Consider the following 12,177-nt stretch of genomic DNA (forward strand, 5'->3'; position numbering starts at 1 on the left):
TTGTATGCAATAACAATAGTGCATCTTCCATTTATCAATGGTGTGTTTCTTTATCCTACTTGATGATATATAATCAACCTGAATAATAATGTAATGTATTCCTCAGCGACTACCTGTTCAAACTGCTTCTTATTGGAGACTCTGGTGTCGGCAAGTCTTGCCTGCTCTTGCGGTTTGCGGTAGGCAAAGCTTTTCGCTACACCCGCAATAACATCTGCCAAACGTGTATGTGACCACTAAAAATTGTATTTGATTGTGTTAAAACAGAATACACACAATCCTTTGTGTTGTCCCATATGGCAAGGAGTCTAGAGTAAACAGAAAGCGAAGGCCATTTCCTTTATGGAAAGGACACTGCAAAATGTCATCCAACCCACTAATTAACCACTGTTTGAAGGTTTGTTCAGCCATTCTCCCATTGTAAATAACACTGCTCAGTTGTCTCTACACCTCAGGATGACACCTACACAGAGAGCTACATCAGCACAATCGGGGTCGACTTTAAGATCAGAACCATTGAAAAGGATGGGAAGACTGTCAAACTACAAATTGTAAGTACATGTTTATACGACAAACTGCATAGCTCTGTAAAAATCAAATAAAATTTTATTTGTCACATACACATGGTTAGCAGATGTTAATGCGAAATGCTTGTGCTTCTAGTTCCGACAATGCAGTAATAACCAACAAGTAATCTAGCTAACAATTCCAAAACTACTACCTTATAGACACAAGTGTAAGGGGATAAAGAATATGTACATAAGATATATGAATGAGTGATGGTACAGAGCGGCATAGGCAAGATACAGTAGATGGTATTGAGTGCAGTATATACATATGAGATGAGTATGTAAACAAAGTGGCATAGTTAAAGTGGCTAGTGATACATGTATTACATAAAGATGCAGTAGATGATATAGAGTACAGTATATACATATACATATGAGATGAATAATGTAGGGTATGTAAACATTATATTAGGTAGCATTGTTTAAAGTGGCTCGTGATATATTTTACATCATTTCCCATCAATTCCCATTATTAAAGTGGCTGGAGTTGAGTCAGTGTGTTGGCAGCAGCCACTCAATGTTAGTGGTGGCTGTTTAACAGTCTGATGGCCTTGAGATAGAAGCTGTTTTTCAGTCTCTCGGTCCCAGCTTTGATGCACCTGTACTGACCTCGCCTTCTGAATGATAGCGGGGTGAACAGGCAGTGGCTCGGGTGGTTGTTGTCCTTGACGATCTTTATGGCCTTCCTGTGACATCGGGTGGTGTAGGTGTCCTGGAGGGCAGGTAGTTTGCCCCCGGTGATGCGTTGTGCAGACCTCACTACCCTCTGGAGAGCCTTATGGTTGTGGGCGGAGCAGTTGCCGTACCAGGTGGTGATACAGCCCGACAGGATGCTCTCGATTGTGCATCTGTAGAAGTTTGTGAGTGCTTTTGGTGACAAGCCAAATTTCTTCCGCCTCCTGAGGTTGAAGAGGCGCTGCTGCGCCTTCTTCACGATGCTGTCTGTGTGGGTGGACCAATTCAGTTTGTCTGTGATGTGTACGCCGAGGAACTTAAAACTTACTACCCTCTCCACTACTGTTCCATCGATGTGGATAGGGGGGTGTTCCCTCTGCTGTTTCCTGAAGTCCACAATCATCTCCTTAGTTTTGTTGACGTTGAGTGTGAGGTTATTTTCCTGACACCACAAAATGTATAGTTGTACATTTTGGTAATGGGGATGTGGTAAGGCTTGTTTGTAATTTCTATCTGTTTGATCTATCTCTCCTAGTGGGACACAGCCGGACAAGAGAGGTTCCGGACCATCACATCCAGCTACTACAGAGGAGCACATGGGATCATCATTGTGTATGATGTCACTGATCAGGTAATACAGTGTATTTGAACTCCTCCTGTCTATGGGCTGGATTGACCGTCTATTGCATCAAAATGTACTGGAGTTAGAGATAAAACTATATGTACGAGATTTAAACTATTTTGCCAGGAGTCCTTTAACAACGTGAAGCAGTGGTTGGAGGAGATTGACCGCTATGCGTGTGAAAATGTCTCCAAATTGCTTGTGGGAAACAAGTGTGACTTGGTCTCTAAAAAGGTAGTGGACTCTGCCACTGGTCAAGTAAGTGTCTGTTCTCACTCATAAAATACTTGTGCCACCAATGCACAATCGATTCTTCATCAACTACAAATCATTGTTAATCATAGATAGACATGCTAATCACACGTTATTGTGCTTTTGTTCTGGTGTGTCATGATAAATGTCATACAATTCTGCTCTCTTTTTTTCTTGGTACAATTGCTTCAGAAATTTGCTTCATCCCTGAAGATTCCATTCCTGGAGACCAGTGCGAAGAATGCTGATAATGTAGAGAAATCATTTTTAACCATGGCCTCTGAAATACAGAAGCGTGTTGGAAGTGATGGTGTTCAAAGTGAGGCTGCTAAAGTGGGCAACAAGATAAACAGTGCACCCCTTTGGCCCGGGGGGAAAGACGAGGCTGCTGCAGAGGAGGGGAATTCTTGTTGCTAGTGCCATACACAAATTACAGCATATGAGAATCAATTAGTTTGGCCACTATATGCATTTCCTTTTGTTTTGTTCAGAGATGGTAATTGATCCTTGTGAGAACAGCTATGCAATAGTTATGCTGTAGCCTGTTCCAACAGTGCAGAGAATGTGACCCGCTGAAAGGCACCCTTTGAATTAGTCTGGGTACTAGTCTATGTAACATTCCACTCCTTGTTATATTCCAAAGAGTGTTTGGCAAGGAGTGGAATGTAATATCTGAACAGAGACAGCAACCATGCTTTCTTTGAATGGCCTGGGTATCGGACATGTGACAAAAAACAACAGTTGATTTACCCATGTGGGGATCCAGGATAGGTGAATGTTTTTTTTTATGCTTTGAACTTGTAAGGTGAATGTAGGGTGTCATTTTATCTGTAACATTTGTGAAGAACTGATTGTTTTGGTTACCATCGGTGGTCAACAAGTAATTATTTCTTATGTTAAACACTTTTTGATTAACATTTGTTGTTTAATGATGACAATAAATTATATATTTGTGTCTTAATTTGTTTTCCTGATTGTTTTTATGCATAATGGATGCACTGTTGTTGCATGCAATTTAAAACTTGTTTATGTATATGAACAATTTGATCAACTGAACACTTAAAATAATATGATGAGTAAATGTGTAATGTCCGCAAATAGAGTGGTGCACAGGTACAACTGTGGCAAGTCACTGGTACCGTCGGTCCAACCGTAGAAATAGAATCGTTCTAGTCTAGCGGGTGCAACTCCCAAAATCTGAAGCAGATGCTGTGTGTTATGGCTGCCCTCTAGTGGTCATTAATATTAGATATAGAAAAGCAAAATAACCAACATGAAAGGATGAAATTATGATAATCATTGTTGCTATGCTCTACGAAAATCATCATTTATTTCATAGGGGCCTAAAGGTTTAACATTTGAAAGACAAATCAGTGCAAACTAAGTTTGCCATGTCTTATAAAATAACAAATTAATTTAATACAATTTAGACTGGTCGAAGTTGTGTCTATTAGGCTACGGTAAAAACCTACAGGGCAGGTGATATATTTTTAACATACTTTGGGCATTGCCATCAGTAATGATGGACATTTTGGGGTGCATTCGAAGGTCAATGAAATCTTAGTTTCGATTGGAGAAAAAGCTGCACGTACCGCCCTATTTTGTTCCACATGACCGTTAACGATTTTTATTGCACCTTATGGATGTTGCTCAGAGTAACATAAGCCAATCAGGCGCCTTTGTCCTTTTCACTCGCGCTATGTTCACCGGCTCTTTCCCATTCAAGATGTCGGCGACGTCGATGTTCTCCATGTGTGTCCGGGCGAGTAGGGGCCTCCTCACGCTCAGGAACTGGAGCAGACGTGGTTCAACCCCTGCAGTGGTGGACTTGATTCGGGCACTTTCTACGGAGAAGACAACAGGAGAGGGCAGTGCTACAGGTGGACTCGCTCAATCAATCTTGCAAGAGAGGCTTAATAAGCAGCAACAGAATAGTCAGGTGAGTCAAGCGGGCTAGGTAACGTTAACTAGCCAACTGACATTCCCCCCCCTGCCTGGTTGGGTAACGTTAACTAGACAGCCATAATCATGCAAGGCTACAGAAAAACAAAAGAGACATTCAATGAATCAGCTGGTTTGGTTTTCATGTTGTCATTTCTCTCACGAGACTCCATTTACACCCTATTATTTGGCTGAATGAATTAACTCGTCCGATTAGCACGTTGAGCTAGGCTAGTCTGTCATCCAGGTCAGTGCAGTCCGGGATCATTGACCATACCCTTTAGCTAAACCATTTGAATTTCACCTTCAATTGGCTAGTGACGTCCGGAGGATTCTGGATAGCACGGTCCCTGTCAGTCAACTAGCTAGCCAACTAGCAGTGTCTTTGCTACTCGCCGTAATAATTAGCTAACTGCATATCTTTTATCAATTGCCAGTGAGTTAGTGTTACCTAACTAGTTAGCTTACTTTCACATGTCACACACCGAGGCATATTTCAGTAGATGTACTAGCCAGCCAGCTACCAAGGAGTTAGATGATTCATCCCCTAGCCAAGTAGATAACTAGCTTTACCTAGATATCCAGCTATCTAGCACTTATACTCCCATGTTCAACCACCGTTTACTATTTATTAATTACACATCAAGGCTAACATTACATTATATATATGGTAACATTATCTGTCAAGGTTTTTCTAGATTTTTGAAGGTCAGGTAGACCCTCAACACCCTCAATGCATTTCCTGCAGACCCACTGATTAATCTTATTGTCACAGTTTAATAACAGTGCAGGCTATTTTACTTTAAATTGAATCTCAATCTTTTGAATCTATGAGCACGGTCTTACATCACTGAGTTTGTTTTTATTGATTTGGCAGTGTGGGTGTGTGTGCGCGTGTGCACGTAATCTCATTTCCCTTTAAATGATCTAAATTCCTTATTTTCCAATCTGTTCTGTATTATAGCTATGTATTCCCAAAGTAATGTCTAGCTGACTTGTGGTGAGGAAGTAAAAGGGAATCTGACCTGGCTATTTGCTCTGACAGGGCCAGCCCCCTCCAGAAGGGGATGGGGACTCGGAGCAGAAGCAGGACCAGGGAGAGGACAAGAAACAGAAGGAGAACACAGCCTATGCCAAGAAGATGGTGATGCGGTTAGCAGGCCTGATGGGGATAGGGGGTGCGGTCGGCATGGTGTACGTATTTGGTGAGTCCGCCTGGTCCCTCCAATCTGTCAGTGCTGCCGCGTGTCAAGGACTGACACTGAACCAGCAGCACTAGTGAAGGTCATACTGAAGATAGTGGAGTGATTTGGGGCACCCTCTCCTTGCTCGGTGGAAAATTTCCTTTTAGGAGGGCATTCTTGGTAACTTGTTTTGAGCTTCAGGTGAATGGGCAGATTTGTATATTTACTCGCCTTTCATCTCAATGGTGTAGAATTTTGATTGGCTGTTTCTTTGCACTCGCGTCATTCTCAAATGTGTTTTCTCAAAATATGTCAGACTGTCATTGCTGTCAGCCTAGATGGATGGTTGAATTGTAGAAGACATGACCGTACTTGTCAAAAGCAATGGTTGAATGTTTCATGAGAATGTCTCTTTTCTGAAACGCTTGACACTGCAGTGCCATATGCTTTTCAGAAGCAATTTGAATTGTGAATAATGATCTGATGCATGTAATGCAATAAATGTGCATGTTTTTTCAAAGCAAATAGATGTGTAATGTTTTTCTCCCTGTCTACAGGTAGCAATTCAGTGGATGAACAAGGAAACACGGTATGTTTTCATTAAAACATGTTTCGGTGCATGTGGTTTATTGCTTTGTAGGACCAATTTATTGAAAGTAGAGGTGAAAGATTGCCAGATGAAGTTCTGTACAACTTCTAAGCAGACTGTCTTGTGCCAGTGGGTTTTAAAGTGTGCAAAATGAAAGGGGGTTACTTCAAGTGACACTCTTATCACACTTCTCAGGTAGATGACATGTAGCTCTTTAATTGGTTCAAGCTAGTGCTTGCGGTGTGAATTGTTTCCCACAAGGCACATCGGGACAGGAGGTGTGAGTCTGGCAAGGTGGCTACTTAAAAGAGCACACTTCTTTAAACTTTCAGGTGTGGTCCTGTTGTCCACTTCAAAGGGCACACTTGTCAGCCTACTGTAAAGGGTCTGCTAACTACCAGGGGTTTAAGGTATGGGGTTGGGAAGGTGGGCATTTTGAAAAAGCACACTTCTCTCACTTCAAAGGGCACACTTGTCAGGCTGCTGTGAGTGGAGTGTGCCAGGCCTCTTGGTGCTGGATTCTACACTTGTCCCCCTCAGACTGGAGGAGCTGTGTTAATTTGAGGTGTTTGGGTGTCCCTGTGAGAGAAGGAGCTGGATCCTGTTCTCATCTCTATGGCTTCCCCTCGGGAACCCGAGGAGCCTAATGTCTGGAACACTTGTTTGAGGTTCGAGTGCAAAGGTAGATTAATGCAGCGACATTTCATGGCCAATTTTGTACATCAGCATATATTTTGTCTTTGAATTAATGCAGTTGCCTCAAGGTTCTAAGGCTGAACATCAAATCAAATTGTTTGTCACATACACATGGTCAGCAGATGTTAATGTGAGTGTAGTGAAATGCTTGTGTGTCTAGTTCCGACAATGCAGTAATAACCAACGAGTAATCTAACAATTCCACTACCTTATACACATACACAAGTGTATAGTAAAAGCATGACTAGACTAGTCATCTTCACTGAGTTTCTGGGGGGATAAAATAAGGAGGCACTAATTTTTGCACTGAGTGACATCAGTATCTCTAAAACCTTATCGTAGGTCAAGTAGCATTTCGATTGGGTTCTGTTTGGCTCCCTTGTTCCCCTGTTCAAATGACATTAAACTATTATCTTGGAATATGAGAACAATTTTGTCGTTCCAGGGCAGTGGTCACCAACCGGTCGATCACGTTCTTCAAGGCATTCCTTGTTTTAAAATAAATAAATAAAAATGATTATGATCCCTATTAGCCGAGGCCAATGACCAGAGATTGTCAAATACAGCAAAGAGCTGCTGTTTTAATGAGTGATTTCATGTCTAAGTTTTTATTCAGCACTGTCATCACTGTTTTTGTTCAACACTATTACAAAACATAAGTGCTTGTCCCTACTACAAGGGTATTGATAGCCCTGCAGTTTTTATTAATTGTAGCTCGTCGTGTCTTAATATCAAGGAATATTTCACTTTCTCTGGACATAGGAACAACATGAATTTGTGCATGAGGCTGATGTGGTGCGATTTGAGTTTCACCATCAGGTGGAAGACAGTGTCCCCTCTCTCTGGTCAGTCGACCTCTGTTTAGACTAATGCCATGTTCAAAACAACTGGGAAGTCGGAGATCTCCCACTTCAGTGCATTCAAGACAACTGGGTATTCCGAGGAAAGAAAAAAAGATCAAACTGGGGGGGGAAATCTTTTGGAACGGTCATCAAACTTCAAGTTTGAAACTCGCATCATTCTAGAGCTCTGATTTTCCGACCTGAAGATCACGGATGTCATGATTTGACCTAGGTTTTTGTTATATATTTTTCTTAAATCGTGTTCCCAGTTGTCTTGAAAGCACCATGACCATCAGCTGCAGGGACCATCAGCTGCAGGTACCATCAGTCCAGCAAATTATTTGCAGATTTCAATTTATCCTCCGCTGTGCCTCAAGTGCTATACCAACAGATCTACTTTATCAAAGCTTGAGTTTTGAAATATAATATGGTCTAAAATGAACAATATTGGTAGGCCAGGCATATAGCCAATATGCTGCAATCTATTAGGCTTACTGCACAAACCTCATTCCTACAGAACTGTTTATATTAGGTTCATGTTAAGTCATGTTTAAATAATAATTCTGAGCAGTAGATCTCTGCTTGCTTTTTGATTGCAAAATTAATCTTGACTTGGTTACCACTGCTCTAGAGGTTGGACTAGGTTGTGCTGCATTTCCAAAACAGATGAGTGCATTTTGGAACTTGGTAGTGACAACAAATTCTCATTAATTTCACTAGCTAGAGCAACATCTCTTATAATGGGATTTGCCCCTCACCAGTGTGTTGCTGTGAGGGTCTATGTTCTCATGCATCAATATTGTACACGGCTATCAGTGTGGGAACTATTTTCATCTCTCGGCGCAATGAGTGGCCACCTCTGTTTGGTGAGAGTTCCCGTGGCCAACCTGTAGCTGGTTTGGGAACAGGGCCTGCCCCTGGTCTCCAGGGCCTCTGCCCCATTGTTGTGACGAGGTGTGAATTACCCCTAAATGAGCATTCACACACCTCGTACCCTCTCAACCTCCTCTGAAAGACCAATTTGGAAGACCCAAGTCTTGTTATAAGTTAATTCACTGCTCTGTGTTGTAAGAAGTGGTTCTTGAGAGTGACGGTTTAATGGGCAAAACAATCTGTACTAGCAAGATTCTGTTTTTTTTATTTTTTGTAGTTCCATATTTAGTTCTTTGAGATTAACCATGACTATCATGCAATTATATTATCCGAGACAGGGCACTGAAATAAGATCAATTAATTCATGATTTGTTCATGAATTTCAACAAATTTCCTGAACTGACTCAAACCCTGACTAGCTTACGTGACACTATTGGTTTAGGAAAGGAGACCGGAGATGCTGGACGCTGTACTAGACACTACCGGCATAGGGGTTGATACGACTCAGTCATTTGCCTGCCTTCCTTTCCTAAGCATAAGCTTATGTCTGACTGAGATGTCTAGTGTTTTAAGAGGATAGCACCCGATTCCAAGGTTGGCTGCCAGCAAAGTACATCTTAATGGCTCTACACAGTCTACGCAAATGGCGCTGAATGAGACCCGTTTGCATCACATTTCAAAGATTCTGTCAGCAGCCAACCTTGGAATCCGGGGCAATCTTCTTAAAACAACTCTAGGCCTATTTCATTCTCCTTACACCGCCACAAGAGGGCACACTTGGCTGACTTTATGGCTGTGTTTACCTTTTCCCCACTGGCCCATCCCCTTACCTTTGCCCTAATATACAGGTTTACCTGGCACATTATGAAACTAATCTGATAGGCAGTGTGCTTTATCAGCTGTTATCTTTAGTTAATTTCACCTTTTTATTTAACTAGGCAAGTTACTTAAGGACATTCTTATTTACCAAAAGACCTCATGCGAGGACGGGGGCCTGGGATTAAAATAAATAACTAAATACAATATAAATATCGGACAAAACACACATCGCAACGAGAGACAACACTACATAGAGACCTAAGTCAACAACATAGCAAGGCAGCAACACATGACAACACAGCATGGTAGAAACACAACATGGTACAAACCTATTGTGCACAGTCAACAGCACAAAGGTCAAGAAGGTAAAGACAACAATACATCACACAAAGCAGCCACACCTGTCAGAATGTCTTTGAAAGAAGAGATTGAGATAAAACTGTCCAGTTTGAGTGTTGCAGCTCGTTCCAGTCACTAGCTGCAGTGAACTGAAAAAATGAGCGACCCAGGGATGTGTGTGCTTTGGGGACATTTAACAGAATGTGACTGGCAGAACGGGTGTTGTATGTGGAGGATGAGGGCTGCAGTAGATATCTCAGATAGGGGGGAGTGAGGCCTAAGAGGGTTTTAAAAATAAGCAACAACCAGTGGGTCTTGCAACGGCAATAAAGAGATGCCAGTTTACAGAGGCGAATAGAGTGCAGTGATGTGTCCTATAAGGAGCTTTGGTGGCAAATCTGATGGCCGAATGGTAAAGAACATCTAGCAGCTCGAGAGCACCCTTACCTGTCAATCTATAAATTATGATTCTGTAATCTAGCATGGGTAGGATGGTCATTTGAATCAGGGTTAGTTTGGCAGCTGGGGTGAAAGAGGAGCGATTTACGATAGAGGAAACCAAGTCTAGTTTTAATTTTATTCTGCAGCTTGGATATGTGCTGAGAGAAGAACAGTGCACTGTCTAGCCATACTCGAACAGTGCACCGTCTAGCCATACTCCCAAGTACTTGTATGAGGTGACTACCTCGAGGTCTAAACCCTCCGAGGTAGTAATGACTCCTGTAGGAAGAGGGGCATTCTTCTTACCAAACCATATGACCTTTGTTTTGGAGTTGTTCAGCACAAGGTAAAGGTTAGAGAGAGCCTTGTTGTAGAGCATTTAACACAACATCCTGGGAGGGGCCAGCTGAGTATAGACTATCATCTGCATATAAATGGATGAGAGCTTCCTACTGCCTGAGCTATGTTGTTGATGTAAATTGAGAAGATCGTGGGGCCTAGGATTGAGCCTTGGGGTACTGTGGCTGAGACAGCAGATTTTCTGACTTTATACACTGTACTCTTTTAGGTGTAGTTAGCAAACCAGGGCGAAACCCCTCAGACACCAATACTCCTTAGCCGGCCCACAAGAATGGAATGGTCTACCGTATCAAAAGCTTTGGCCAAGTCAATAGAAATAGCAGCACAATATTGCTTAGAATCAAGGGCAATTGTGACATCATTGAGGACCTTTAAGGTTGCAGTGATGCCTCCATAACCTGAGCGGAAACTAGATTGCATTCCGGAGAGAATACCATAAGCATCACGAAAGCAAGCGGGTTGATTATTGACCAGTTTTTCCAACACTTTTGATAAACGGGGCAAAATAGAAATGGGCCTATAACAGTTAGGATCATCTTGATCTCTCCTTTAAATAAAGGATGAACTGTGGCTGCCTTACAAGCAATGGGAACCTCCCTAGAAAGTAGAGGGGCTTGGCGATGATAGGGGCAGCAATCTTAAAGAAAGGATCTAAATCATCTGACCAATATGTTTTTTTTTGGGGGGGGTCAAGTTTTAATCTCTCTGGGATATGTGGGACGGTAGCGTCCCACCTCGCCAACAGCCAGTGAAAGTGCAGGGCGCCAAATTCAAAACCACAAACAAACAAAGAATCCTCAAGCATACAAGTATTTTACACCATTTTAAAGATAAAATCTCATTAATCCAGCCACAGTGTCTGATTTCAAAAAGGCTTTACAGCGAAAGCACCACAAATGATTATGTTAGGTCACCATCAAAGTCACAGAAAAACACAGCCATTTTTCCCAGCCAAAGAGAGGAGTCAAAGCACAGAGATCAAATTAATCACAAACCTTGGATGATCTTCATCAGATGACACTTATAGGACCTCATGTTACACAATACATGTATGTTTTGTTTGCTGAAGTGCATATTTGTATTAAAAAAAATCTCATTTTACATTGGCGCGTTACGTTCAGTAGTTCTAAAACATGTGGTGATTGTGCAGAGAGCCACATCAATTCACAGAAATACTCATAAATGTTGATGAAAATACAATTGTTATACATGGAATTAGAGAGATACTTCTCCTTAATGCAACCGCTGTGTCAGATTTCAAAAAACGTTGCGGAAAAAGCAAACCATGCAATAATCTGAGTACAGCATTCAGACAACAAAGCAGCCAAAAAGATATCCGCCATATTGTGTAGTCAACATTAGTCAGAAATAGCATTATAAATATTCACTTACCTTTGATCTTCATCAGAATGCACTCACAGGAATCCCAGTTCCACAAATGTTTGATTTGTTAGATAAATGATGAACTTTATGTCCAAATGGCTTCTTTTCTTAGGGCATTTAGTAAACAAATCCAAACGCGCGTTCAGGTCCAGCCGAACGTCAGACGAAAAGTTAGTTATATTACAGGTCTTAGAAACTTGTGAAACTAAGTATAGAATCTTTATGATGTTTTTATCATAAATCTTCAATAAAAAAAAGAAAAAGAGAAGCATCTGGGATAGTCGCATTAGAAGGGGTGGGAGATGAGGAAATGTTGGACGGGCACGGAGGCATGGCTGAGACAAATAGGAATCCTGACTTAATAAAGTGGTGATTTAAAGAGCACAGCCATGTGCTTCTTGTCAGTAACAACCACATCAACATTAAGGAACATGGGGTCCTCCCCCGGCCAAACCCTAACCCGGATGACGCTGGGCCAGTTGTGTGCAGCCCGATCACAGCCGGTTGTTATACAGCCTGGAATCGAACCAGGGTCTGTAGTGACACCTCTAGCACTGAATCTCAGTGCTAGAGGTGTCGGCCTTCCCCAACG

General features: G+C 41.9%; 2 protein-coding genes across 2 annotated transcripts in view; both read left to right on the forward strand.

Annotated features, from left to right (window-relative positions):
• Positions 1 to 428: 428 nt before the first annotated feature.
• Positions 429 to 3,073, forward strand: LOC112267365 (ras-related protein Rab-1A-like; the record flags this gene model as incomplete). Its single annotated transcript, XM_024445646.2, has 4 exons — positions 429 to 551; positions 1,780 to 1,875; positions 1,993 to 2,124; positions 2,311 to 3,073. Coding segments are annotated over 4 exons (576 nt in total), but the record flags the coding sequence as incomplete, so codon positions are not given.
• A 720-nt stretch (positions 3,074 to 3,793) lies between these two features.
• The window catches only part of LOC112267366 (mitochondrial import inner membrane translocase subunit TIM50-like), a 30,706-nt gene continuing 22,322 nt past the window's right edge, over positions 3,794 to 12,177 (forward strand). The window contains exons 1-3 of the mRNA XM_042297163.1: positions 3,794 to 4,057; positions 5,105 to 5,264; positions 5,801 to 5,832. Coding sequence (XP_042153097.1) covers positions 3,818 to 4,057; positions 5,105 to 5,264; positions 5,801 to 5,832 — 432 coding nt within the window. The 5' untranslated portion in view covers positions 3,794 to 3,817. The remainder of the gene's footprint in view (positions 4,058 to 5,104; positions 5,265 to 5,800; positions 5,833 to 12,177) is intronic.

The sequence above is a fragment of the Oncorhynchus tshawytscha genome, linkage group LG14 (genome assembly GCF_018296145.1).
Source record: "Oncorhynchus tshawytscha isolate Ot180627B linkage group LG14, Otsh_v2.0, whole genome shotgun sequence".
Classification (NCBI taxonomy): Eukaryota; Metazoa; Chordata; class Actinopteri; order Salmoniformes; family Salmonidae; genus Oncorhynchus; species Oncorhynchus tshawytscha.